Source organism: Trichophyton verrucosum (assembly GCF_000151505.1).
Source record: "Trichophyton verrucosum HKI 0517 chromosome Unknown TV-F-b-11a04.M13r1, whole genome shotgun sequence".
NCBI lineage: Eukaryota > Fungi > Ascomycota > Eurotiomycetes > Onygenales > Arthrodermataceae > Trichophyton > Trichophyton verrucosum.
In genome coordinates, this window is record NW_003315457.1 from 114,111 (window position 1) to 141,372 (window position 27,262).

The following is a 27,262-nucleotide window of genomic DNA, read 5'->3' on the forward strand; positions in this document are numbered from 1 at the left end:
TTTTTTCTCCCCGGGTTCCAATTCTCGCCGGAACAGCTCCCTCCTCAAAACTAGTCTCGCTACTCTGGCTGCGGGTCCGTCTGCACAGCTTCCGGGGTATAAAAATGAGGTCCGTTCCTTGTTGTTTGTTTTCGGTGTACCATTCGAGCGTTGCATCTAGACTGTTGAAATACTGACTGTGTGGGTTAAGTGCATGGGCTTCTCGCAAATATATTGACGGTGTTTATATTCCTGCCGGTCTGCTGATTGCTGGAACTGCAATCATGAAGCTTGAATGGGTTATCTATGCCGTGGCGTTGGCCGTGGTTCTCGGAGCTTACAAGATCTTTAGCAACAGTAATGACTCCCCTCCCCCACACCCCGTCTCTCGGTGATAATTTTCTATCCTCAGGCGACAATACTGACAAATTATCACTTGTAGGACAGCGGAAGGTCCTGAAGCCCAACGAGTTCCAGAAATTTGTACTCAAGGAGAAAACAATTGTTTCCCACAACGTTGCCATTTACCGATTTGCCCTCCCTCGCCCAACAGACATCCTTGGGTTACCAATTGGTCAGCATATCTCTCTTGCAGCACTTGTAGAGGGCCAGACTAAGGAGATCGTTCGCTCCTACACTCCTATCTCCTCTGATGACAATGCCGGATACTTCGACCTTCTCATCAAGTCGTATCCTCAGGGCAACATCTCCAAGCACATGACTACCCTGAAAATCGGAGACACGATGAAAGTCCGCGGACCAAAGGGTGCCATGGTCTATACTCCTAACATGGCCCGACATATTGGTATGATTGCCGGAGGTACCGGTATCACACCAATGCTTCAGGTTATCAAAGCAATCGTCAAGGGCAGACCAAGCAACGGAGGAAACGATACCACGCAGGTTGACCTTATTTTCGCAAACGTAAATGTGGAGGATATTCTTTTGAAGGAAGAGCTTGATGAACTTGCCAAAACTGACAAGGCTTTCCGTGTTCACTACGTTTTGAACAATCCTCCGGAAATGTGGCAAGGCGGTGTTGGCTTTGTTACCCCAAGCATGATCAAGGTTAGTGCTCTTTCAACTTGCTTCCATATTTTTGAACTTGTTGCTAAATCTCACTGCTAGGCCCATCTTCCTGCGCCAGCGGACGATATCAAAATCATGATCTGTGGTCCGCCCCCTATGGTTAGCGCCATGAAGAAGGCCACAGAGTCTTTGGGTTACAAAAAGGCCAATCTCGTCAGCAAGCTCGAGGACCAAGTCTTCTGCTTCTAAGGCTGTCTCCCATTTCCTTGTTATGGGCGGTATGAAAACATAGATGGGGCTTCTCTGGAAGGAAAAATGTATTCAAAGCCATGTCCTTGGTTAGCGATGCATAATGGGTACACGAATATATGTTTCGGCATGAGTATGTAACTGTTTATCTAATGTTAATCGATTTATTCACTCAGTGGCTGGATCATTCACTGCTTCGTAACGCCGAACATATTCAACGATTACCAAATCCGATGTGATTGATGTCTTTTTGATCTTACTTGTATAATCACAATAAGCTATCCTACGAGTATTGTCATCAGTCCTGTTAAACAATAAAAATCCCGCGTCTTCAATGAGTCAGAGAACGTTTCGTTCATACCGCTTGTATGTCCTTGCGAGATCTGATAGTAACAATAGGCACCTTGTTATCTCGCCTGCGCCAAGACCGCTGCAGGACGATAAGCTTTAACTATTAAATACGTTTATATCTCAGCTCGTGTCAACCATCAAACACCAAAGAACACAAACCACAGTTCCAGGTTCTGATAGCAACTCCTTCTGAGCGACTGGGGCGATACTGGTGAGCTACTGAAGCTGATAGTCATCTTTGCTAATTGTACTCTGCTAAGAAATGCGCGCGGCTCAAATCACAACTAACCCTTCTTCATAGGTGCATTGGACCCCGTAGCCTGAGAGAAGCTGTTACATGGCAGAGGAACGGATAAACTAAGGATAAATGCCCCTTCGAAATAGAAAGACGGAAGGTCAACAGAGCTGCAGGCCTATTACAAGAAAAAGTAGGCCCGCTACCTCGAGAAACCGCACCAGCGCCGCCGCAGTGCCTCCAGCAAACGCCAGTCCAGCCTCAATCTCACTATCAGAAAGCGAGTCGGATATCGAACGAGTTAGCCAGAAAGCGAATGCACTTTTAGGCTGTTTTTTATCTTTTAAAAACCATAATGATGATGCTTCCACAGAGAGTATCTCACGGGACTCCTCCGTTATCCCTACAAAACGAGCAGCTGAACCCAATGAGACGTCCACGGCATCAGAGAGAAGTAAAAAGAGAGACGACCACAGTTCCAGAATAAACAATCGAACACAAACGCAGTCAGAAAGTCCACCTTCACAGAGAGCATCGTCTTCGCTTTATCCTGTGGTGGAAATACCCGACAGGACACCTCAATCAATTGAACCACCCGTACACAGACATATTTCCCATACATCAACAAGATTAAAGCGCAGGAACACTAAAAAAATAGAGAGGGAAGATTCTCCATTCTTTGATTGTATTGAGGCTCCGATACCCCCAGCATCCCGGTCATCAAGGCGAAGAAAAGGCCCTCTCAAATACTACGGACGTACACCGCGGGGTTGTAGTCCGCAAAATCAAAATGAAGAAAACTACCTAGCCAGCAAACCACTCTCGCCTCCACCTTCTTCTCTTAGTTCAGTGTCCGAACCGTTGAATGGGTCGGGCCGTGTATGTTACCGCTCCGCTACTCATATTGTGGTAAGGGAGCTCCTGGTTGACTTTGCACCTGAGTATGCACCTTACTGCTCTCTGAAGGAGAGAAAGGACCTTGAATCCCTTTTGAAGACGAAGAAGCATACCAATACTAGTTGCGAAGGGGCTTTATTACATGCTGACCTATGCATGAATGAATTGAACGTACTCTACCGCTTTATGAGGAGCGGGGAGAAAACACGGAACGAAGGCTGTATCCAGGACCTTATTACCGAGTATACTCGGCAATTGTTTGGTTGCGGTGAAATTGAGGGTCTGCTTCAGAGATTAGCTACCCTTCATGAAGTAAAACTGGTTCTTTCACGATACACCGCGGATATACTGGAGTTCCTTTTGGGTTGCCGAAATTGTGAAATGGCGCAACAGATTAAGTCTGTTAAACATCTGATTACCATATGCCGGTTTCTAAAAGAGAAGTTTCTGGTCTCTGCTCTTGTTGTGAAAAACGATATTAATGCCCATCTTAAAGCTCTGTTACAACAAGTTGATGAACAGAAGCTACGAGCAGTGGCTGAAGAAATAAAGATTCTAGGACGTCGGGCTTCTCATGCGTTTCGCGCATTTCTAATTGATGCTAAAAATGGCTGGCTGTCTACCTCACCGTCAACTCTTCGAGCTTATCCATCCAAACCATACGAACATCTACAGCCGTACGATTCTGCCAATGTATTATCTCATATTAGAGCCCGTGAACTTGGATACCGGGTATATAGGGGAAAAGCTTCCATATATCAAACCTTGGCCAAATCAGCAAATGAAAACTGGGAGCATTGGAAGTCATGGAAGGGCGCATCGCAGGATGTCGTGGTGCTTGAATGGTCTCCTGATGGTACTCGTTTCGTGGCCGGATCTGCAACGTCCTGTTCTCCAGGGAATATGATGTATAACCGGCGAAACAACTTAGTGGTGGGAGATTTGACTATTAATAGCCTTAAAGAACTTCCCGATCATCGGATGCCGCGAGCGTTATTTGACCCAACACGAGCAAATGAAGGAGGAAGCGGAAACGACTCCCAACTCTACACATCTATCAGTGCAGTAGCATGGTCCAATGATGGGACCCGGATGTTCAGTTCCAGCTATGACCGAACCGTCAAGGTATGGGATACTTCAAGCCACGAGAATACTAAATGTATCACCACTCTCCGTCACCCTGGGAAAGTCCTAGTTATGGCGCTTTCAAAGGTTGATAATAGTCGATTGGCTACTGGATCTGATCGTGAGAATAGCTTTCTGCTGTGGCATGTTGAACAAGAGTACGGCCTTGCTCTTTCTTCATCATTGGAGATACATTTACGTCACAAAAAGCTCATGACACCGACATCTTTAGCCTGGGGAGTCAATTCTTATACTAAAGATCTTCTTGCGGCAGGAATGTCTTTACCCGATAATACGGATATGCACGGCGTCCCTCCGATCGGTGGTCACCTCGCACTTTGGCGAATGGAAGAAGCTGGCGTTAGCCAAGTGAATGTGATGCCTAACTCACAGAATGTTTTTGATATATCATGGCATCCGACGTCGCCTCTATTCGCTGCCGGCATAGCTGCCTGTGGTCGCTCCAAGGGTTTAGGCTCGGACATCCGGTCAATGGTAAATGTTTATGATCCATTGAGGGGTAAGAGGGACATAGTTAGCTATGATTGCCCTGGTATTGATATCAATGATGTGACCTTTTGCCCATTCAATGAGAACTACATCTCTGCTGGATGTACTGACGGAACAACCTATGTGTGGGACTGGAGAAATCCCGACAAGATTCTTCATAAACTTAAGCATGGCCCACCGATTAGGGAGCAAGATGTAGGTGTACAGCTTGCACTCTGGGGGGATCAGCCAAATAGATTCTATTCTGGATCTTCCGACGGGTGTGTGAAACTCTGGAACATCATGGCTGCCACAGAGGACGTTTTCGTCAGGGACATTGCTAATCTTGGTACTGATATTACATCTGGAGCATTATCCTCTGATAAGACGACTATGCTCATTGGAGATACTGGTGGTAGCATCCACATACTTTCCACCTCATCCCCTCAGGATGACGACAAGTCAATGCGATTCGAACATGCTGGAGATGAACTAGCGGGCAACCTGGACAGTGCTGCGAGCGCTGCCAATGCGCTGATTGAGTCGGGCCAAATAGTCAGGCATGACAAATTCGGCCCTGGAAAAGGTCCTAACTACAGCGGACCTTATGCTGCCTGGGCTAGGCCACCGGATACCCCCGCCGATCAACTCGCTACCACGCCGCTGACAATGCAGGTACGGATGCAGCAGCTTTGCGGCTCCGCTACCATGCGCCGTAAATACCTCGATGACACCACCTACAATCATGTCCGAACCCAAATCCAGCTTGCGAAGTATCGGAACCAGAAAACATACTGTGCCGTCCCTGGTAGCAGTAGTATCATAACGACCGAGGAGAGTTCTTCTTAACACAAGCTCTCTTGCCCGAATATATTCAGTCTTGGGTTTACTTCTCTTTTGTCCGTCCTGGGGAATACGTACTTACTACAGCAGTGGTTAGGAAAGGCGCTACGCTCTGTGACATTGGTCGATTTTCCGGTGGTTCCAGCACCCAGCAATAACTACTTTGATTTTATAATGGCATCTAGAGCTTTCTCCTTTCTCGTTAGATCTAGTTATTGACCTCTGCCGCAATTTCACCATAAAATAAGCAGTTAACCCTACTTGCCAATTGCACTTCCAATCCCGGGCGTATCAGCCTCATATTGATATCGATAAGACCATGCTCAAACGGGAATAGATAGACCCGATAACTAGCTGTATCTCTCGCATCTCAAACAGCCGCCTCGTCCGTCTCATCAAGTCTCTCGTTCATGTCTCCTGCATCAAAAGCCGTCCATCCCTTGCCGTGATCTATCAATTGCTTTAGTCCGAGCTGGCTCCCTCGCACCAATAAACTCACGTGGGGCAAAACCTCCATCCGCGCTTTTAATTTTTTGACTCACCAAGAAGTTTTTCGATTCTTTCAACCTTTCAGCGTCCGGCGCAAAACTGCTTTCTGGATGCACCAGCAACTCCTTCGAAGCTCTTTAACTGTATACTCCGGCATATTCAAGCCTCGAATCAGCATATCAAGTTTCTCCAGCTACTGTCGGCTGCTGCCACGCAACCTGGGTCGAAGTCGAACCCCACCACCATACATCGACAGGCGCGGGACGACTCTATCATTGACTACGGCTACTCGTCCGGTATTAACCATGGCTTCAGACGCTATTCCTTCTATTGCGAGTCTGTCGATTCAGTCCGTTAGCTCGGAGGTGTCGAGTTATCCCAATTGCTACCCTGCTTTCAACCCAGTGGACAAGTACCGCGCGCATATTGCAGAGTTGGTCGCAGAAGCTTCAGGGCTGGAACCGGCGTTTGTCTATACCAAGATACTATGGACAAATATGCTGGACAAGGGTGACTTGATTCTCCCTGTAAGTTTGGTTTTGCTATTGAGGGTCGGTGGTGTTGATAGTTGCTTATGGAGTATGTGTTATGCTCTAGGTACCCGCACTACAGATAAAGGGCAAAAAGCCACAAGAAATTGCGGCGGATATCGCTGCCAAATTTCCGAAATCTGACCTGATTGAACCACCAGTCGTCGTTGGTGCGCATCTTCAGTTCTTTTACAGCCATAGACCTATGACCGAAAACGTGATCCGCTCGATTTTGGCAAACAAAGACGCATATGGAAGCAATCCAAACGTCGGTCTACGAGATCAAAGAGATGCAAGCAAAGGAAAGAAGAAACTCGTGGTAGAGTTCTCGTCCCCAAATATTGCGAAGCCTTTCCACGCCGGACATCTTCGAAGTACCATCATTGGTGGATTTATTGCCAACCTATACACAATTCTAGGATGGGAAGTTCTCAAAATCAACTACCTTGGAGACTGGGGAAAGCAGTATGGCCTGCTTGCCAGCGGATACGAAAAGTATGGCAGCGAAGAGGAGCTTCTGAAGGACCCCATCAACCACCTATTTGAGGTCTATGTGAAGATCAACCAAGACGTAGCTGCACAGGAAGGCCCGATAAAGGAGCTCAAGGAGCAGATCAAAGCCAAAAAGGAGAAGAATGAAGATGTCACGGAGTTGGAGAAGAAGCTCGAGCCACTAGTCGATGCAAGCTATGATGAGCAGGCCCGTCGATACTTCAAGAGCATGGAAGACGGAGATGAGAAAGCACTTGAACTGTGGCGGCGATTCCGAGATCTCAGTATTGACAAGTACAAGCAGACATATGCTCGGCTGAACATCGATTTTGATGTTTACTCTGGAGAGTCCCAAGTCAAGGACGAAAGCATAAAGAAATCCTACAAGGCCATGGAGAACGCGGGTGTCTCGGAAAGCTCAGAAGGCGCTGTCATCATCGATTTTGCAAAACACGGGGCAAAGAAGCTTGGAAAGGCCATCGTGATCCGAAAGGATGGAACGCCGCTCTATCTCACACGAGACATTGCTGCTATCGTTGAGCGAGACGACGAATACCAGTTCGATAAGATGATCTACGTTGTAGCTGCTCAGCAGGAGCTTCACCTTGCCCAGCTGTTCAAGACAACAGAGTTAGTTGGAAAGAAGGATCTGGCAAACCGTTGTGAGCATATCAGCTTCGGTATGGTTAGGGGAATGAGCACTCGAAAAGGAACAGTCAAGTTCCTAAACGATATTCTAAAGGATGTTGGAGAAAAAATGCACGAGGTCATGCAAAAGAACCAAGCCAAGTACGAGCAGATCGAAGATCCAGTGGCAACCGCCGATGTTCTTGGAATAACGTCAGTGATGGTGCAGGATATGAGCGGTAAACGGTATGTTCGGCATCTTCTTCCACACGTGGAATATACATGGGCCTCCTCGGACAGTTTTATATTCTACAGCCTTTTTTTTCTTTTTTTTTGCCTTGTTCATTGCCATCTGGGGAGAATCCAACCCAAGAGATAGACGAAAGTAACATGGGGTAAACTAACTTGTATTGCTCGGAATAGGATCAACGGGTATGAGTTCAACCTAGAGAACATGACCTCGTTCGAGGGTGACACAGGGCCATACCTGCAATACGCACACGCGCGTGTCTGCTCTGTGACCAGAAAGGCCGAGATCAACCCGGAAGAACTAGGCAGTGCAGACCTCAGTTTACTTACAGAGTCGCATGCCGTCGACCTAGTCCGCCTACTCGCCCAGTGGCCGGACGTGGTATTCAATGCCTCCAAGACGCTGGAGCCTTGTACAATACTGACATATTTGTTCCGAATGACACACATGCTGAGTTCCGGCTATGATGTCTTGAAGGTCGTGGGCAGCGAGCCGGAGGTGAAGATGGCGAGAATGGCGCTTTATGAGTCCGCCCGTCAAGTCCTCCATAATGGCATGCGGCTTCTGGGTTTGAACCCTGTCAAGCGGTGAGTCCTGTTCCTTGTCTTAACATCTCCATCTAACCCTCCATCTCGATATCCGATATCGTTGATCATTGCTCAGGGCTAACGTTCTTTTTCCCGTAGGATGTAATTTCGGATATCTCCCTTTCATCCCGCCATCGCATCGGTCTAGCTACTATCAAACATCACTTACACACCCTTTGTGTACTCCAACAAATCTTCATGTGACCAAAAAGAAAAAAAAAAAGATACGTACATTAAAAAAGCGTAAAAGTCAACTCCAGCCAAACAAACAAGCTTAACGATACTATAATCAATGTCAGAGTAGCATAGATGGGGAATGATAGCTGGAATCCCCCCCCCTCCAACCCCATCCTCTCCAGCCCTCCTCCACCCCCCTCTCCCCCCAACATCTCTTCACCTATGACGTTGATATTTGGATCGTATTCCTTGCCTAGCGCACATTCATTTATATCCGGCTGCTCTATGCACCAAGGATGCAGCGGGACGCTTATCTCATCAACTCTGCGACTGCCGCAAGTCTACCGGTTTCATACACTGTATCTGTATCGTCTGTCAGATAGAATGCTTGCTGCCTTGTATCAATATGCATGTATGCACTCCATACGTAGTTGAGCAAGGAAGAAGAAGGCTCTGCCCGGCCGATGACTCATGGACACAAATCCAAGCAATCGAAGGCAGGCAATAACCTCGCCGCAGAGTCGCCCTCGGAAAACGCCCCAGGGTGTGAAGCCAACATCGTGTCTTTTTTTTGCTGCCCAATGGCTCCTTGGGTGCGAGTGTGTGAAAGCCTAAATCTTGGAGCCCAATCGTGGCAGCATCGGATCATGGAGTGAGAAAAAAAAAAGTCTTCTTTCCTTTTTTTCACTCTCCTTCGCCTGGCCAAGGGACTGGAGAAGGGAAGTGTTTTTGCTTCTTTTTTTGAAAAATGGTTAGGGCCCGGTATGGCCTGTGTATTTCGTTACATACTGGTTGATATTTATAATTTTGGCCTTTGAATGTTCAGGCTCGCCCGGCCACGTTCATTCGTGGGGGGCTGGATGGGCTGAAACGTCGGCGAGAAGGCTTTTGGTCTTCGTAAGCTTGAATAAGAATAATTTATGGGAAGCGTTGAGGGCTATTCTTGTGTATCCTGTCGGCAGTGCTGTCTTTGTTGACGCCGTCTCCTCTGCCAAAAACCGAGAAGTTAACTATGTTTAGTATCAGCTTGTATACAAACATCAGCTTTTTATGGTAAAGCGGTGGATCAAGGGAAGTTTTCCAGACTCCAGCTAAAGAGTCGGCTTAAACTCGACCCACTGGTGAAAAAAGATAACTCGTTAGCTCCTCTTTCTTCCTTCACACGATGTCATCATTCCGAAGTAAAACGGCTTGTCGATATTTGCCCCTCGTCAACCGTCTATCGTCTCGGCTTTTTTTCAAGTGAGGAGGGAGAGAGAGGCTGCATGGCAGGGGATCACAGTCGAACATCCCAGCAGATCTCGCTCGTCCTGTGTGTCAGAGCCTGTAACTAGCAGATTCTTCCCTTAACTAGTCCTCTCCTGCTGCGTGGCTATCCTGTCCTCTCTGTCTCTGCTCTCCCTGATTCTCAGTCTGTATCCCAATCCAAGAGCCAACTCAACGTCAGATGTAACAGCGAGGAACACAGCCTTTTCTTCAACATGGTTCCATAGGCGTCTTCCTTAACGCAAGGGCTGTGTTTGTGTTTCTTTCTTTTTTTCACTTTCTCTGCTTTCTTTCTGCCTCACATTCTCTGCTGCTGCTCATCCTAGCTGTATTAATTACTTACATATTAGTACCATATGTATACGGATATGCAAGTAGAAACTTTTTCTCTGCCTCTCGTACCTTCGATCGTAGCTGGAGGAAAGGAAAACTCCCTCTCGGTCTGTCTTCTCTGCCTCTCTCTCTCTCTCTCTCCCTGGCGTAGGCATGGCCGTCTCTCGTCTCTAGAAGCCCACCACCACTGGCAGTGATGAAGCCGGCCGTGCAATCGGGACTGTCTCCAGCAAAGAAAACAGCCGTCGACTCCACCGGCGAAGAAAAAAGAAAGGAGACGGTCGACCAGAGTCTCGCAGGATGACTCGTTTGGCCTGCGGGTGAAGAAGAAGAAAAAAAATCCAGGTCAAAGAGAGGGCAAAAAAAAAAAACCTCGACGTCCTTTTTTCTTCCCACAAACACAACCAAAACCTCAACTTCGACAACTCAACGTCAACCCAACTTCACACACAAACCGACACTCTCAAACCACAACGAGTTTCACCTTGCTCGTTTGTCTTTGCTGCTGATATTATCACTAGCAGTCAGCTCTGCCGTCTGGCTCCGTTATCTTCGGCCATATACACGCTGATCGTCGTCCCGAGGGTCACATCGCTCGCTCGCCCGCAAAACCGCCCACCAGCAGCAGCAGCAGCAGGCGAGCAGCAAAAGAGGACGAAGACGACGACAGACGAAAGCCTCCCACGGCGTGTGCAACCGTCAGTCCAACTCTTGACGCTCCGGTCTGCTCAAAAGGAAACCTTCCGTGTCTCGTATCCCAGTTTTCCTCGCCGTCGTTGTCCCTCTATCTACTCAGCTGAGCCGGTCAACCGTACCAGACTTGCGCCCTCCACCACCCCGTCCAGCAGCCTTTCCGGCCTCTTTTAGACCCTCTAATCTCGCCTTTCTTGACTGTTTCCCTGCATCTTCCTTCCGCCAGGAGAGCATCTACTCGATCGTCGACATCCCCGGCTCAGAAACAGCCCCGGTTTCAGACCCTTCGTCAGCTCAAGCATCCAAAAACCCCGCCATCCGCAGCACTGCATACTCACGGCTATAGCCATCAAAGTTACGGAGTACAGACCAGACAGAAGCCTAGTTACCAGATTACTGAGCAGCAAGGCCAGCCCTTTTCTCTTTTACTCTCCGTGACATCGGTTTCCGGGACTACTATCCCAGTCCTGTCCCCTGCGATTTTCTAGAAGGGCCACAAAAATTATATACTTCAGTCGCATATAACTGCCTGGATATATAACTTTTTTTTTGCCTTTTATTATTTATTTACTTTTCACCCCGTTGAACCAACCCCTTATCAATATATAACCGGAACATTAACCCCTTTCCGCGCTGGTCAAGACAACTAAGATAATAGTTCTCGGATCCCCCACACGCTACAGACAGCCACTTCGTTCTCGTTTTCTACTTTCAACTCTTACACTCTTCGATGGACCACATGCTTTGTTCACTGGAATCTATACTTGAATTGGAGCTCAGAGCAACCGTATACAGGTGAAACGCAGATATCTGCTTCCAGACAACACTCTTTTTCGCACTGGGAGCAACATTACTACCGCAGAGTGGTAAAAAAGGGGGTGCGGACATTGAGTGCAAGAAAAATAACACAAACCCCCCTTAGCCATCGAAGACATCAACTTCATCGACCAAAACATCAACAACGACAACATCATCCACCAACGACTGAAGTTTATCATTATATCAACAAACAATCAGGCTCCGCAAATTTGTTTGGGTCAGAAGTTGTCGAAACCACGGCTCTCTTCCGAACCTAAATATCGACCCATTCTTTCCTGCGCGTTTTGAATCGCGTCATGTCTTTCGTCAGCTCACAGCAATCGTACGCCGCCTTCTGCGAAGAATTTGATGAAGATGCGAATGTAGCAATCCCCGAAACAAGACGGGTTGCAAACATTTCCGCCAAAAGGTCAAAGCCGGACCTTCACCCAGTGATAATCAGCGCAGACGGAGCCAGCGATTCTGGCTATTCAAGCCGTACTGCGGCGACAATTGGGAGTAGCGGAGAATCGCTTGCCAGCGGTGCCAGCGGTGCCAGCAGCTCGTACGCTGCTTCTATGAACAACGCCATGGCTGGACGAGATATACCTCGTGTGAGGTCGCGGGGCGATGGAGTGGATAGAGAAAAGCAACATACCCGCAAGGCAAAGGAGAGAGAGCAGAAAGACTTGGACGGAATGCAGCACGATGGAATGAAGCCACCTTCATCACGAGGCTCGAATCGACCGACCGCTCTTACACATGCACCCAAAGCCCGGCGTCGAGAGTCGATGTCTGCAGGAAGGCATCCACCCGGAGTGTGCGCCGAATGCGATCGCTTTGGATATCACACCCAGGGCATCATACCGAACATGATGGACGCCTCGTCGTACTTCAATCAAATCCCCGGGTACGACGTACCACCATCGCCTCAAACTCCTCGCTACCAACCAATGGATATGGGCATGTCCATCACTCCGGCCATTACACACTCTCGTCGATCAAATTCGTCTTCTTACCACCAGCAGAGTCGCCCTGTCAGCTTCCATCCCGGCATCGTGCCTGATATGAACATGATGTACATGGCAGGCGGTCCATCAGCTCCGTATGGTAACAGCCATGCCGGTCCACCACTCTCTGCCTCAGCCTATACGAACGCTTACATGGGCTCTCCTTTCGATTCATCCTACACTCAGCCTTCCCCAATCATGGGCTCGTCTTACGAAAACTCGTCCCAGGTGATGATGCATTACGAGCGTCCCCGCACCGCATCTATGTCTCGACCTTCATCTGAACGACCAAGACGAGGCTCCGTCTACGGCCCTCCGGTTGTGGAAAACACTCCTCCTACACCGAGCCATATGCCAAACTTGGATCGCAAGTTGGAACGCCGACCATCTAGGGAACAACGTGCTCGCCGGCAGTCACGCTCGTATCACGATGAAGATTACTACCGCATGCCACCTCCTCGCCTTCCAGCATCCAAGCCAGCGCAGCCACAGCCTCCTGTTCAAGTGATTCCCATCGCTAAGCGACCGACTCCGAAGAAAGCTGTTACCACGCCGGCAGCCACCACTGTGGTTCATCGTCCCCCATCATTCGATATGTCTAGCATGCGCGAAGCACTCCCACCACCAAGGGCTAACCAGTACCATCACCAACCTCCCCAACCTCAGCGACGGACGAGCCGCAGTGCTGCTCGTGAACCCTCTCCAGAAAGAGGCACGACTCAGGTGATTACAAGCACCAGGCCGCGGAGGACCGCTACATACTACGATGCTGCCAGGCCTGCCAGAGTCGCTGTAGAAGCTCCTCGCCGCCCTCGCCGTGTATCAACATACGGAATTGAACAGGAGAATCTTTTAGAACAGAAGCAACGCGAAGTGGAAGCATACCAAGCCGCTCGGGCCCCGAAGGCGCCGCAGCTTACTACTGAAATGGTCCGAAAGGCTTCTCGTCGTGTCTCCAAGGCCCGGACGATTCACCAGCGCCAGCCTGAACCCGAGCCTGAACCAGAACCAGAGCCAGAGATTGAAAGCCCAAGCGAAACTGATACTGACACTGAAAGTGAGGAAGAGGAGGAAGAAGAAGAGGAGGAAGAGGAGGAGGAGGAGGAGGAGGAGCCTCCCATGCAAGTATACCCTATTTCTCGCGTCCATCGACAACAGCCTCGACAGCAGCTTAGGCAGCAACATCCGCCAGCACCGCCCGCCCCACCGGCCCCCCCAGCTCCCCAAGTGCCACCAGCTCCAGTACCACTCACAACTGAGATGCTCCGCAAGGCTGCTTCTCGTCGGCCCCCTCCAATCCCACACAGTGAAACCGAGAGCGACGACGACGATGATGCAATTGAAGACGATTCATCATCTGAAAGCAGTGACTCAGAAGACGACACCAGTGATGTCAACACCAAGAATGGCAGTGCCACCGGCTCCCGAGTCGACGACGACAGCATTACCATGATCATCCGAGGTGTTAAAATTGGGCTATCTAGTGATGCCATTGATGGGAAGACCATCAACTTCCGCTCAGGGGAGGAGGGAGGAGTTGAATTGAACATTGGCGGACGAAAACGGGATCGATATTTCTTACCGCGTTCCGACACCGCTAGCACAAGCAGCCGCAGAGAAGCCGACGACATCAGACGCCTGCGCGAAGAACACCGCGCCGAACGTGACAGCCGACGATCCAGCCGATCAGGATATAGTGGACGAGGCCTACTGGAGTAAACTACTTGGAAATACCCGCTTTGCTTCCATGGACCAATGCGAGAACACACAAAAATACCAAAATGGGCAAAACGCTTAGTTATATATTCGAATATTTCGGGAGATACCTACCCCGTCCGCATGACTTCGTTCAACCAACCTATCTATTTACTTTTGGGAGGCCGTTTGATATTCTTTTTCAGTTATTTTCTGCCTGGAACAAAAGAATGCTTGGATAGGGAAAGAGAAAAAAGTCGACGGGATACAACAAAAGTTTTATAAAAAAAGAGTTAGTTTTGGTTTTTTTTTATGGAAGGGGTCATCTGCCTTTTGATTCTCCCTTTTCGTCGTCTACACTTTTTCCTCTATATCACTGATTTTGCTTCCTTTCATGTTTTCCCGCGTTTCTTTTTCCCTAGCACTATTGCTGATGCCCTTTTTTCTTTCTTTCTTTCTTTCTTTTTTTTTTCTTTTTTTTACCTTTTTACACCTTTTGATCAATGGCCTGATTTCTTGCATGCATTGTGTTCAAGATACCTCACCTGTTTTTTCGCCATCCGTGTTTTTGCCTTAGCCCTTTGCATACGCCTTCAATCACCTATTTATTTCGTCTGCTACGTCTACTACCTTTGTTCACCTATGCTATACACGCGCTCCTACTTATGATTTGTACGGTTGTCGACGATCTGATGTGGTTATGATAATATTATCCCTAAGGCATTTACCCACTATCTCATTCCCTTACTTACCCCCACGATCCCAATGACCCGTCCCCAAGTTTTGCATTTACACCTCACCCTTGGATTTGTTTCTGTACCTACCATTTGTCCACCTTACATTTCCTGCATGCAATTCAAGTGCGCATTGCATGATTAGTTCCTTTTTATTATTTTTTGGATCTATTCCTTCTTCTATACCGTTAATTATTCTCATTTTTTTCATACCCAACTTCTATTCTTTTTTTTTCTTTTCGCTCAGTGTGATGCCGTGCTTCATCCTTTAATATTTCCACCTCGCTACTTAATTTGTTGATATCCGGTTCATGAGGGTGTGTTCCGCCTTCTCGCTCAGGACCCTCGTGTTTCTTCCTCGCGGCCCGATGCGAAAGCCTCACGTTTATCATCCGTTCATACCAGAATCGACCTGTAAAATGTACAATTTGACTATCCCAGCCAGCGTTTTGTCTTCTTTTTCACTTCGACGCCGACCGCCCTGATACGTTAGCGACCCCAGGTCGTCACACAGAGTGCTCACCATAATTCCTGCCAGCTTGTATTCCCTCCGCCTTATCAGTTTTAGCTAAGGTGTTATCTTTTTTACCCTGGCGAAGGACCCGGGGGCTTCCACACTTACACACAAAGGCTGTCATTCTAATTTGTTCACATACGTTTTCCTTTCACCTTTTTCCTGCGTGATAGCTTGACTCAAATATATACTCTCGCACATAGTTTCATGTATTACACTTTCAAAAACACGTGGACGACGCTAATTTGCCTACCTGGTTGGACAGCAGCCCGTCATCCTATAGCCACCGTGGTTAATATCTCTGTATGCAAATGACAGCATCACCGTCATCCTTTCGCTTTTGCTTTGCTGTCTCTTTTTGCCTTTTGTGGCTTTAAATCGATTAAGGTTTAGCTCCCGCAGTAAGTCTTGGCGGTAAATTCCACGTGATATAATTCAGCTGACATAAGCGATAGTTGCCCCGGCGACGGCGAGAAGTAAACAAAAGACTTCCCAGCCTCATCATTTTCCCTGCTTTACCCGCCACCGCGACATCTCTTGGTCGCCCACTTCCAGTCTCCCTTTCTCAACAATCATATCACTTGGTAACTGTCACTTGTTCCTCTATTGCTCTTTGTTCCTTGTTATTCACATTTCACTAGGCTCAACCACCTTTACTCGAACTATATCGGAGAGCATCGGAGCTGTCCTGTTTAGCGGCAAGCAAAGCCCCCCATCTTGGGGCCGCACGCATTCCTTGCGTAGTCACTGAGACTGCCTGTATTTAGAATCAGGTTATCATGGCTCCAGCTCCTGTTGTTGCCCCTTCAGATGAAGGGGCCTTATCCCCGGGATCCTCTTCAGTTGTCGCCGAGTTCCTAAAGTCGATAAAACGGACAACGCCATCTAATATCAAGGACTTTCTTGAGCCCAGAAATATGCCGACGAAATCGCTCGAAACTAATATGGAAGGGACGAAGATTCTCGCAGCCCGAGATAAGGAACCTACCACGCCTCTACCTGTCTATGGCGAAGGGGCGATCGATCCGCATAGCATCAACATGCAAGGCATGCTGGCACTTTTTGCCCTCCTTGGTGCCGCGCTTGTTATTGCAGCAATTTGGTTCTTTTTTTGGGCGAAAAATGGAGGGTTTATATGGCGAGAAAATGACTGGGATGATTATAAATCAACAGTATTACGACGAAAGGGTCCTGATGGCCGAACGCTTTCCAACGCCACGAAAAGTACCGCCCTTGGTGGAGGAAGTATTGTTGCCAGAGAATACCGAGATTATGATGACGCAACCACCGCTATGGAAACGGAAACCGTTGCAACGGGTAAAACGGGTAGAACGAGAAGAGGATTCATTGCTATGAAGAAGAAACTGTTGCGTCGACAGAAGGAGTCCGACTGGGAAGGCGGCCACGACGAAGATATGCGGGCGTACCGCCACGAGAAGCCTGCGCAAGTTGGTGGCATGAATCGTGAAGCTGATGGAACATACCATGGCTCTGATTTTACCCCTACCAACACCCACACCAACACACATAATGCAGGTAGCGAAGCTGGATATACCTATACTTATGATGAAAAGAGCCAGTGGACACAGAGCCAGGCCGGTTATACCAATAAGTACGAAGAGATGGATATTTCCAGGGGTCGGAACGCGTCTGGCTTTTCCTTCGTTGCAGGTGAAGATACCGTCTCCCATGCAACAGAGGAGCAACGACCTCTTCGAGAACCTTCTCCACCTCCGCGTCGCCGGGACACTGACCACCGTCGTACTGCTGGTAGTCGTACTGATGCAAGCCGTACGGAAGCGAGTCGCTCTGATGTTAGTCGCTCTGAGGCTAGCCGCTCAGAGGTTTCGGATACTGAACGTCGCTCCCGCCACGCCCGGCACTCCCAACGCCCCCGTGGACCTAGAACGAGTACCAGCAACAACCGGCAGTCCACCTCTCGCAAGCGCACTTCAATGCCCGGCAGCTATACTGAGCCACTCGACATGTCTGAGTACTCCTATCAGCATCTTGACGGGTCTGACAACGGCACCAGCAACATGAGTTATCATCAGCCACTCCCCGCCCTTAGCAAAGGATATCGTCGTACTGGCCGAGGTAGACGCCGAGATAGCTTGAGTGACAGCGACGGAGAGTAACGAGAGTCATCGTCCGTGAGTTAGTACGGGTAACGCTTTAACATGTTTTGCATTGCGTCTTTTTTTTATCGCTGCCATGTCTTTTGTGGAAAGGGAGTTGGTGCCAATTTGGTGGTTTAATGTTATATATGCCTTTTTTTTTTGTGCGATGTACGGGCCAAGTGAACGAATCCATGTCCTCATTATGTAGTAGTTAGCTAAATCTATCTTTTTCCAATAATTCTACCCGTCCTTTGACCTTCCTGGGCCCAGCAGGCGGGAACGCTACGAAATCGCCCCACCGCTTCCGCTTAAGCTTATTGTGGACCGTGAGCTTAAATCAATGAGATTGACATTCGACTTTTTTCATAGATATATATGCCTGAGGCACAGCTATAATGCATGAACGGATATAGGGCTCGGGAGAAATGTGTTCTCATTCCAGCAGAGGCGCAGGCTTAAAGGCTGTCGGCTTTATTTTCCTCGATAGCTAAGCTACGAGGCTGAAAAACACTCTGAGAGAAGCTCGGATCGAATCCCCTAAGTTCTCTCTCTAACGCTCCGCAAGGAGCCTTCTATAACTATCGGAGTAATACGCCGGAACAGTTACTAAGTCTGATATAATAATCGGCCTGGTCAAATCCATGCATGTTGCTGCACGTACTTCGGGACCGAAGTGGGTCACAAGACACATTTATCAGAGAAGCGTTGAACACAATACGAAGTATATAGACCAACACAACTGATACAAGGGAGAGCAGTACTTCCGACTGACACAAATCTTCTTCCTGGAGAAGGGTAAGGCTACCCTGTTACGGTGGTAGTTTCACTTACGTACACTCAATATATATATCCGTTAGTTAACCGCTTGAACCTATGGGAAAACAAGGAAGTTCAGCGCCTACAGATGGAATCACAACCTGTGATATATTTCTATGTTTCGGTTCCGGTACGTGGAATACATTGTTCTGTTCTAGTAATACGGCGTGTTTCTCCTGTATCAAGTAAGATTTACTGTGCCGTTTTCTTGGATCTTGTCATCTGAGCAATCACCTTGCAGCATCCAAGGTAGTGCTCGGTAGTATGCATTCCATGGCGAGGCCAGGACGCAACAGACCATTTTTGCTACTGTTTCATTCAAGCCACTTATGATAACTAACATATGGCGTGACGTGTACCCTCTAAAGCGAATGAACTATTTACCTTGAAGCACTAGAACTTGGTCTGTCGCTTCATGTTAGGCGCCGAAAGGGCAATTGTGGAGGCTGGTACCCCGTAGGGATAGGACGTTTGCCGAGATATTCGAACTCTCCAGTAGACTAGAAGATAGGTAGAAAGGCTTCTCGTGTCTGGTTCCCCGGGCAGAAAAAAAAATTGTAGAATTGAGTTGAAGGCCTAGGGATAATAATTTCTCCAAAGATGCCGATAATAAGAATAATAATGATGATAAGATAAAAATATTAGCGATAAATGGGAATAACCAAAAGGGTATATGAAACAGTGTCTATGATATCAAATGACAAAGGATGCAATGGTGTGTGTATGCCTTGTCAGCAATGTCCCAGTGCAGCTGCTCGATGCGCATGAGCAAAAAGCGCAGCTTCCTCCCGCAATAAAAAAAAGAAAAATAGAAAAAGAAAAGGTAACTAAAGGAGATTGAGAAAAGAGAAAGGAGAAAATAAAGAAACCAATAGGATGATATCACGGTAGGACAGGGATCAGCCGCTCCCGCTCCCTTGTTCAGTGCGGTATTGAGGCGGCAGATCGTAATGAAATATTGCTGAAGAAGCTTGTCCTCGGCCGAAGTTAAGTTGGGGCTTATTACCGAAATGCGTATCACGCTCCGTTTTGCTAGAATATAGGCCAGGACGAGTATTTAAGTGCTTATTTGTAGGGGTATCGTCAATTCTGGGAGCCTTTTTCTGGCTTTCGTGGATAGATTCAGCCACAAAGCTGCGTATGGGACTTGGATCAGGGACCTGGGGAACTTCTAGTTGAATATTGTTAGCCTTAACATCGATAGGCATCATGTTGGCATTGAAGGTATCATAATAGATTTCTGACATGGGCCGGCGGACTGGTTTGTTAGCTGCATCAACCTTCCAATATCGTAGTGCGAGATCGAGGAGCTCTTCTTCACTATCAATCTTCATATTTTCCGATATGAAACTCTCCTTCAGATGAAGAACTTGAATAGAAGATTGGCAGAGCTGGTGGAAAATCCATTTGTTGATAAACTCACCAGTGTCGAGGGGTTCCTGGGCCAGGGCAGATTCGAAAAATTGGGGGGTATCTTTTTCCCAGAGTAAGTGCTTATGTGCGGGCATGGACTGCAGTTGATTTGATAGAGTGATTGCAGCATAATCATCCTCTGGTATAATGGGAGAAGGTTCTTCAGAGAGCCCCAGTTGGTCACATTGGGCCTTGAGCTGTTCGGTCTCCCGTTCCAAGGCCTCTTTCTCCCGAAGGATTTCGTCTTCGTACCTCCGGAAGTTGGTGAGTAAGTCAATAACATACTCGTTCGGTTCGGCGGTCAGCCCACTTCCCATCTGGTAGTCATTGAATGCCTCTTTGTGCTCTAGTCGAAGTTCCCATAATCTTTCATTGACGAGGTCTAGTGTGCCACGGCGAGAAAGGTATTCAACCATCAAGGGATGGTACACTCCGCCTTCGTATGTTATATTTGGTCCAAAATCAACTTGCTCGTCCTTATGACTGAGCTTGGATATGGCCCCCCTATCCGTACCATACTGCTCAACAGCAGTTTTTATCTTCTCCTGTGTTTCCTCGAGATGGAATTCTCTGTCATCAAGCCCGTCTTCATCCTCGTTATACTCGCGTTCCATGGCCAAGTATTCGTCCCATGAACTCTTATACTGCTCAAACAAGGCAAGAAGTGGCGAAGAAACACCTTCCCTTGCGAAGTGGGCATTCAATTCTCTCATTAGACTGATTCCCAGGTCTGTTGATGCAGTCCTCTTCTGCCGAAGTTTTGCACGCTTTTGCCTGGTAGAGAAACGATGTTTAGCAACCTTGCCATGGTCTCTGACTAGCTGTTGGAGCTCCAATTTCAGTATTTCCCAGTCTGAGCTGGCTATTGACGATTGATCGGGAGCTTGAGACGTGCCCGGCGTGAGCTTCGCTTTCATCTCGGGGAAAGACACGGTAGTCGGAGGCGAGCTCAGGGACAGCATCTGGATCTGCGGCACACATTGCTCGCTGCCCGAGCTACCTCGCTCATATAGCATGTCCGGCAGGTCGCCAACATCTGTGTCTTTGGTGTTTAAACTGGATAGGGAGGTGAAGTCATAGTAAGAATCGAAGCTGGGGACGAACTCGCTGATGAGCTGATCTACCTCCTTCAACGGCCGCCGTCAACTCAACCAGAAACACGCTGTTGGTCCTTGTCTCCACCGCCAGAGAGAGGAATGCTCACCTTTTCAAGTTCTTCGCCAATATGTGTCGTAAGGACAGAAGACTGCTTTGATGCCATGGCTGCTGGAGCCCCGTTGCACCATACTCGATCTCAGCTTCACCGGCCTTTTGGAGTAACTGTTGCTGCTCTTCGACATGGAAGGTTGATCGCATCACAACGACGGCCTCAGAATCAGCGCAGATACTGGCCACATTGCAGGACGGTAGAACCACCCCCCGGGAATGAATGGAGGACAAGATACGCAGCCATCCGTTAATTCATTCAATATATTTTTCATACTCCCGCAAAAAATTACATTACCAGGGCTTTCGTATGCGTGTGTACCAAAAGGCAGACGGTACCGTAAAGACAGCCACGATACGCCAGAGCGATAGTTAAAATACCCATGTTGATATTCGGCCTCGACCCCAGCACAGCCAATACGGGGAAGCAGCCAGAAGAAACACTCTGTTGAACGTGCAAGCTTCGTGCATGGAAGGTGTCTTGCCATCCCGGCGTCAGCAAGGATCCGGTGCTGTAAGAAATCGAATCACCTGAGCGTTGTTGCGAGGTCAAGCCTGGAGGAGAGGACGGCGGATGAAGATGGCTTCTCTTGTTTTCTCCTCCATGCGAACGATATCCTATACCCCCCTGGTCTTCCCGTGCAGAGGAGTCCTCGTATGCTGCCAGCCAAGGCCCTTTTCAGCCTCTAGATGACGGTGGAGATATCGGGAGATCCATTGTATCCATGTCCCTCCGTCAATACTCACACCTCAGCGTGCCACGACTTGCCAGCCATGCGACGGTTTGAAACGCATATACGCATTCTATGGGCTGTCCGCACCCTTTTGTCAGATGCGGCTCTGGGGAAGGTTGCTGGACTGGAAGCTCCAGTAGCTGCACCAGCCGAGTTAATGTTCATAGACATGCATATAAAAGCCTGGCCCACACCCGAATATTCGACGCCTTGAGGCATCATCCGCGCTTACCAGGCTGAATATATTATTTTTCATACTATCTATAGAGGTATCTAGTTAACCTAGTTACCCTGTGCTGAGCTGACCTGGGTGTCATCGGCACTTAGGGCGGATGCAATGCCGCAACGCCCAAATCAGTTGCGCCCTCCGGCTGAGTATCCGGGCAGAGAAGAGCCTTACTATTGTGAGCCGAGTTATCCAGGGATTCTAGTCATCGCTGACCTTCTGGGTAGCACAGTCCTATCGTGGAACCGGGCCTCTGTCACAGGATGGCTCGGTCAACTCCCCTTCTAACTACGAGGAGTAAGTCTCTGCTCCGCCAACGAGATTATTATGCATCTAAAGATCTTTTTATCAAAGTGTCACTGTTGATACTATTGCTGAATAGATGAATATCGTCCACGTGGTATACGGTCTTTCGTCCTCAGAATTACTGATTGCGTTAACTAAACATATAGGGATATACCGGAAAATTCGAGTACTGTCCGCCTCAGCATAGACAGCGGGTATCATGGGGACTCTTCAGGGGTTCCGATCTACCAACATTCAAGCCAGAGGCAGAGACCAACCGCATGGGCTCACTCAACGCAGACGAGTCTTTCATACCCATCACCAACTCCGTCACAATATGACCACAGGACATGGCAAAGCCCTAGTGACACAAATAGAAGATTCTCAAATCCTACCTATCAAGGTAACAACTATGAACTGATTTCAAGGTAGGTTACTCGTTTCTTAATTTATTTTCCAATTATGTTTGAGATACTATCATCAATATTTCCTTGTTGAACCAAAAGCTTACTTCGAGCTGATCACTTCACCCGGTGACCAGCAATGCTGCCCCAGTTCCTTCGCACCTTAGTTATCAATCGGACGGATACAGCCCCTATGGCCTCCAGAGGGCTTACAGTGGTATGGTAACTCTATGGTTGTATGATAGTACCGTATCTAACTTTGGAGTGACACATCAGGGCCCTGGAACAGCACTCACCAAGATGTTATAAGGTTCAATAGGGGTAAGTAGACGTCACATCAGCGATATATGTCCATAGAAACTGAACAACCAAAGATTATAAGGTCCAGTCAACGCAATTCTACTCCATCGGTAGGGTATGGGACTAACTCCAGACTGTCAGCAAACCTGCAATGTGCTAAATTTTCAATTATTATGTATAGGTTATTTCGGTATACTGGGCAGAGCCTGCCGGTGATACTTCTGTACCGCATGGTCGCGGCAGTCCTTACTTCTATTCGGCTGGGTATGGTCAAGAGGTTCATGCAAACATTCGTAGAATGGTTGTTGTCAATAACCAGCAAGGCTGTTCGTGGTGTCTGTAAGTAGTTATCATCGGCTACCTCTAACGAAGTATCAAAACAACGAGCTAATTCTGTATAAAAGGGCTATCTATACTTATGGAGGAAGAGGCCTTTTGAAGCCGGGTATTGACCTGAACACTCACTCAGTAGTATACATGAGGGGAAGTGAGCCCGCTTATTACGCCCCAGGACGAGAAGCTGGAATACCCCCTATCATGATAAACCCCTTTACCCCGGAAGATAAACTCCAGGAATCATCTTGCCTCAACTTCGGAAAGGTTTTCACTGTGGATCATAACATTAAGGTCAAGCCTATCGGACATGTCAGCCAGGAATCTCTAAGACTTTTCAACCGAGCTTGGAGACGGTGTCTTGACAACGAAGATTACGGTAACTAATCTTGAACATTCGGACAACATTATGACCAACTCTACCGCTGAGGCCATTCACTCTCTCACTGGTGACGATTATATATACGTCAGACACGCTGATTATTTCTCTTAAATATACGTTGGCCCCTTTCATTTCTGTTACCTTTTTATACGGACTACGACGTTCCAACCTGTTTCATTCAACAATTCAACATGTTGGTTTCTTTTGAGCAGCAGGTTTCAACCCATTCTTCCTTAGGGTCCTTTCATCTATTGCAAGTATCAAACCAAAACTCAAACCTAAGTCTTGCCTTCTTTTCTCTATATTCAACATTGTTCAAAAATATACAACGTCCTTCAACAGCACAGACACAGCGGTTGTTTTTACTTTACATTGAATTCCATTCATTTTATGCGTACCCTGCGTCAAATGGTCCAGGTTATTTACACGACTGACAATACACAATCCGAATGATTTTACTCCCGATATATACGTCTTTTATATAATCAAATTGAATTTACCTTAACTACCAAATTATGGAGTCTCTACTATATTTATCTGCCGTCAGTTAACTGGCTATATTTTCCGAGGAAGCAATGCGTGGCTTTTAAATAGCTGTCATTAAACACTGTAATCTCTTCTGGCCATGGCCATGTTAATTACTGCACTGCACTGCACTTTACAATTCTCCATTGATAAAGTCCACAACCTGTGCTTTCTCGAGAACTTCACCGGCGCTCTTCACAAAGTCCTGGTGCATGGGGTCCTTCTGGACATAATAGTCTCGATCCTCCTTGCTTGCAAAATTGACCACAAAGGCGTGCGTCATGCCATTCTTCATGTAAAAAGTTAGAAAACAGGCATATTAGAAGTATCAGATACAGAATACTAGTTAAATTTCATCTTACCTGGATACCTTCGATCGACATATCAACCCCGCCAGAAGATGAAAGGATATAAGGCTTCTGGGTAAGCGGATGAAGACATTTGTCTTTTAAACCTAGCATACGAGTGGACAGCTACAATGTAAGTTAGCGCCCGTCCATTAAACAGGTATCCAGGTTTGGTTTACACTAACATTGCGTACGGCCTCTGGTGAGACCTCCTTTTTGAACTGGAAGAGGACGACATGTGTGACTGACATGCTGGCGGCTAGCTGGGATACGGGCGAAGAGGTCAAATGGGCGAGAAACAGAGTGATAGCGCAGAGAGCAACTAAAGCAATGAACAGGCTTATCCGCTGTACTTTTGAGAGCATGGCAGGGAGAAGTACGCATAAATTAGAACACGACGTCGTTTTTGATGCTATCAACCCGCAGGCATCAATTAATCCCTGTTGGCCCGGATGAATAGTTATGTTATCCGATGCTAACAGTTACTTCCTTTCACCTCTACCAGCACCTCGAAATCGCTGTTGTTCGCATTGGCTGTGGCCTTGGTTTCTTCAACTTGCTAGCCGCGGCGGAAGCGCCACTCCGCGTGGAAAACCTGGCTCGATCAGCCGGCGCAGACCCGCAGCTGTGCGGGCGCCTATTGCGCTAGTTAACTAGTTATCTCGCGTCAGTCCGCCTCGTTGCGGAAACGAGCAAAGACTGTTACGCGGCAAACAACTCGACTAGAGCCCTGGTGGATCCAAAAATTCATGATAGACCAAAGGACAGCGTTCATGCCTGAGATGTCGGCGGCGGTTTTCTGGACAAGACTGTGCCCAAGCACATATCCTGGATGCATCGATACCACCTCCAAGTCGCTAGTTATGGGCGTGAAACAGGCGCTGCAGCTCCGCGACTTGCGTAATACCCAGCTTAGCTTCCATCGACAAGCATTCGGTTTTTAGAGGCAGTCAGGAAGCGGTGACAAGAGAATAATCAATATATCTATTTATCTATCTCCGCAGAAGGAACCATCCATATTTCAACAAATTTGGATGGCAACTAAACTATGACGATAGAAGTCCTATATAAATCAAGCCTCCAACTCCCTCAGAACTGGAAGACCTGATCCTTGGTAAATCCAATCTGTTTGAGGATACCATCGTGCCTCTTACCCACTAGAGCAGCTTCCATGGCGGGGGGTCCGCACACGAAGACTTTCGTCGCCACGGATTTTTCTCCTGTCTTGGGTAGCACCATATGCTTTGACAGCAGGTCGGCATTGATCCGGCCTTTTTCATGAGGAGATCCGGGCTCTGGGCTGCCAACGACAAAGGTGGCTTTAAACCGATCCGGGAACTGGTGCCGCCATTGGTCGAACTGGTCCTGGAAGAGGATCTCGGATTCGTTGTTAACGCCGTAGATCAGATTGATCTTGGTCCTAGTATCGTCTGGGTTGTTGAGGATACCCTGGGCAAGCTGGTACAATGGGGTGATGCCACCACCGCCAGCAATGAGAATGATGTCTTCATGCTTATTTGGCGTCCAGCTGTAGCTAGGGATTACGGCGGCAATGAGTAGTGTGTCACCTGGGGAGAGGCTGTGCAGGTGTGTGCTCATTTTGCCGCCCGAATAATGCTTGACTGTAAGATCCAGAAACCCGGGTTCATCTATATACAACGTCAGTTCATTCTCTGAGCATAGAGGTTCCCAAGGACAAATCTTACCAAGCCGGCTCACCGGAGTATACGGCCTTAAGACGGGGAAGAGGCTGCCCTTTGGCCATGCGGCGGTCAGGACGGCAGCTGCACGAATTAGCGCTCGGCTCGTGTTAATCATGATCGGTGATACGACACCTTTAAGAAAACAGCGGAGAATGGAAATACGTGGACTCACAGCAAAGGCCCAGGCCGCTGATGGTGTCTGGCGTGGGAAGCTCGAACCTCAGACGCTTGGAGGTCGGCGAAACCTGCTCAGAACTGTGCAGTCGTAGACGGAGAAAGCTAGGGCCGGCCTTCCAGAATGCTGCCTTGGTTGCTGGTTGGGACATGCGGGATGAGGTCTGGAAATTCCGGGTGATGATGAAGGTGGTGAAACCAGCAGCTGTGACGCCAGCGAGAACTCTGCCAACTGGCCAACCACTGAGACGACCTCGAAAGGTTATGAGCGTATGTTTGACTGCTTCCATGGCCGATCCGACGTGTGGAATAAGAGAAAGAGAGAGAGAGAGAAGCAAAAAAAGAGAGAGGAATGGAGAAACGAGCGACGCTTGAGCTGTCGACGTTCCGATGCAATAATAATGACAATTGGCCAGAACAACCAAAGGGCTGCTACCATAGGGGAAAATTGAGTTTTTTCAGAACGCCAAATCTATTATTCCGATACGAGTGGAGCTCCAGCTTACTATATAATAATACCTATACTATAAATATATTAAGAATATTTACTAGTTTAGTATATTACTCTATTATATATATATTAATTAAGAAGAATATTTTAATTATTAGAATATACTTTATTTTAAGAATTTATCTACTATATTTACTATTTATCTACTACTTCAATACTAACTATAAATTAGAATCTACTATTATACTACTATTATACTACTCTAATACTAACTATAAATTAAAACTTACTATTATACTACTTTAGTACTAATATTATACAACTTCGATACTAGGCTTGTACCCCCCACCCTAAGAAACTTCCCTCCCCCCCACCTATAAGGATAAAGGGGGGGGGTTAGGGGTAAAATACCCCCCTTTATAGTTTAGAGGAGGGGGGGTTGAGGTAAGAT

The 27,262-nt window shown here is 47.8% G+C and overlaps 10 protein-coding genes across 10 annotated transcripts; 5 read left to right on the forward strand and 5 right to left on the reverse strand.

Moving 5' to 3' along the window:
* Positions 1-339: 339 nt before the first annotated feature.
* Positions 340-1,257, forward strand: TRV_03487 (flavohemoprotein, putative; the record flags this gene model as incomplete). Its single annotated transcript, XM_003022377.1, has 2 exons — positions 340-1,047; positions 1,108-1,257. 2 exons carry the CDS (start codon positions 340-342, stop codon positions 1,255-1,257), a joined length of 858 nt encoding a protein of 285 aa, XP_003022423.1.
* Positions 1,258-1,975: 718 nt separating this feature from the next.
* On the forward strand, positions 1,976-5,203 carry TRV_03488 (WD repeat protein; the record flags this gene model as incomplete). The annotated part of the gene is made up of 1 exon (XM_003022378.1): positions 1,976-5,203. One exon carries the CDS (start codon positions 1,976-1,978, stop codon positions 5,201-5,203), a length of 3,228 nt encoding a protein of 1,075 aa, XP_003022424.1.
* A 593-nt stretch (positions 5,204-5,796) lies between these two features.
* On the forward strand, positions 5,797-8,176 carry TRV_03489 (uncharacterized protein; the record flags this gene model as incomplete). Its single annotated transcript, XM_003022379.1, has 3 exons — positions 5,797-6,213; positions 6,299-7,581; positions 7,759-8,176. 3 exons carry the CDS (start codon positions 5,797-5,799, stop codon positions 8,174-8,176), a joined length of 2,118 nt encoding a protein of 705 aa, XP_003022425.1.
* Positions 8,177-9,695: 1,519 nt separating this feature from the next.
* Positions 9,696-10,875, reverse strand: TRV_03490 (uncharacterized protein; the record flags this gene model as incomplete). The annotated part of the gene is made up of 4 exons (XM_003022380.1): positions 9,696-9,846; positions 9,959-10,336; positions 10,513-10,672; positions 10,764-10,875. The coding sequence occupies 4 exons, from the start codon at positions 10,873-10,875 to the stop codon at positions 9,696-9,698; spliced, it is 801 nt and encodes a 266-aa protein (XP_003022426.1).
* Positions 10,876-11,756: 881 nt separating this feature from the next.
* TRV_03491 (uncharacterized protein) lies at positions 11,757-14,168 on the forward strand (the record flags this gene model as incomplete). The annotated part of the gene is made up of 1 exon (XM_003022381.1): positions 11,757-14,168. One exon carries the CDS (start codon positions 11,757-11,759, stop codon positions 14,166-14,168), a length of 2,412 nt encoding a protein of 803 aa, XP_003022427.1.
* Positions 14,169-16,171: 2,003 nt separating this feature from the next.
* Positions 16,172-17,530, forward strand: TRV_03492 (uncharacterized protein; the record flags this gene model as incomplete). The annotated part of the gene is made up of 1 exon (XM_003022382.1): positions 16,172-17,530. The coding sequence occupies one exon, from the start codon at positions 16,172-16,174 to the stop codon at positions 17,528-17,530; it is 1,359 nt and encodes a 452-aa protein (XP_003022428.1).
* A 1,697-nt stretch (positions 17,531-19,227) lies between these two features.
* Positions 19,228-21,097, reverse strand: TRV_03493 (uncharacterized protein; the record flags this gene model as incomplete). Its single annotated transcript, XM_003022383.1, has 2 exons — positions 19,228-20,848; positions 20,946-21,097. The coding sequence occupies 2 exons, from the start codon at positions 21,095-21,097 to the stop codon at positions 19,228-19,230; spliced, it is 1,773 nt and encodes a 590-aa protein (XP_003022429.1).
* A 3,172-nt stretch (positions 21,098-24,269) lies between these two features.
* Positions 24,270-24,848, reverse strand: TRV_03494 (uncharacterized protein; the record flags this gene model as incomplete). Its single annotated transcript, XM_003022384.1, has 3 exons — positions 24,270-24,425; positions 24,499-24,609; positions 24,669-24,848. The coding sequence occupies 3 exons, from the start codon at positions 24,846-24,848 to the stop codon at positions 24,270-24,272; spliced, it is 447 nt and encodes a 148-aa protein (XP_003022430.1).
* Positions 24,849-25,572: 724 nt separating this feature from the next.
* On the reverse strand, positions 25,573-26,082 carry TRV_03495 (uncharacterized protein; the record flags this gene model as incomplete). Its single annotated transcript, XM_003022385.1, has 1 exon — positions 25,573-26,082. The coding sequence occupies one exon, from the start codon at positions 26,080-26,082 to the stop codon at positions 25,573-25,575; it is 510 nt and encodes a 169-aa protein (XP_003022431.1).
* A 238-nt stretch (positions 26,083-26,320) lies between these two features.
* On the reverse strand, positions 26,321-26,650 carry TRV_03496 (uncharacterized protein; the record flags this gene model as incomplete). The annotated part of the gene is made up of 1 exon (XM_003022386.1): positions 26,321-26,650. The coding sequence occupies one exon, from the start codon at positions 26,648-26,650 to the stop codon at positions 26,321-26,323; it is 330 nt and encodes a 109-aa protein (XP_003022432.1).
* Between the last annotated feature and the right edge of the window lie 612 nt (positions 26,651-27,262).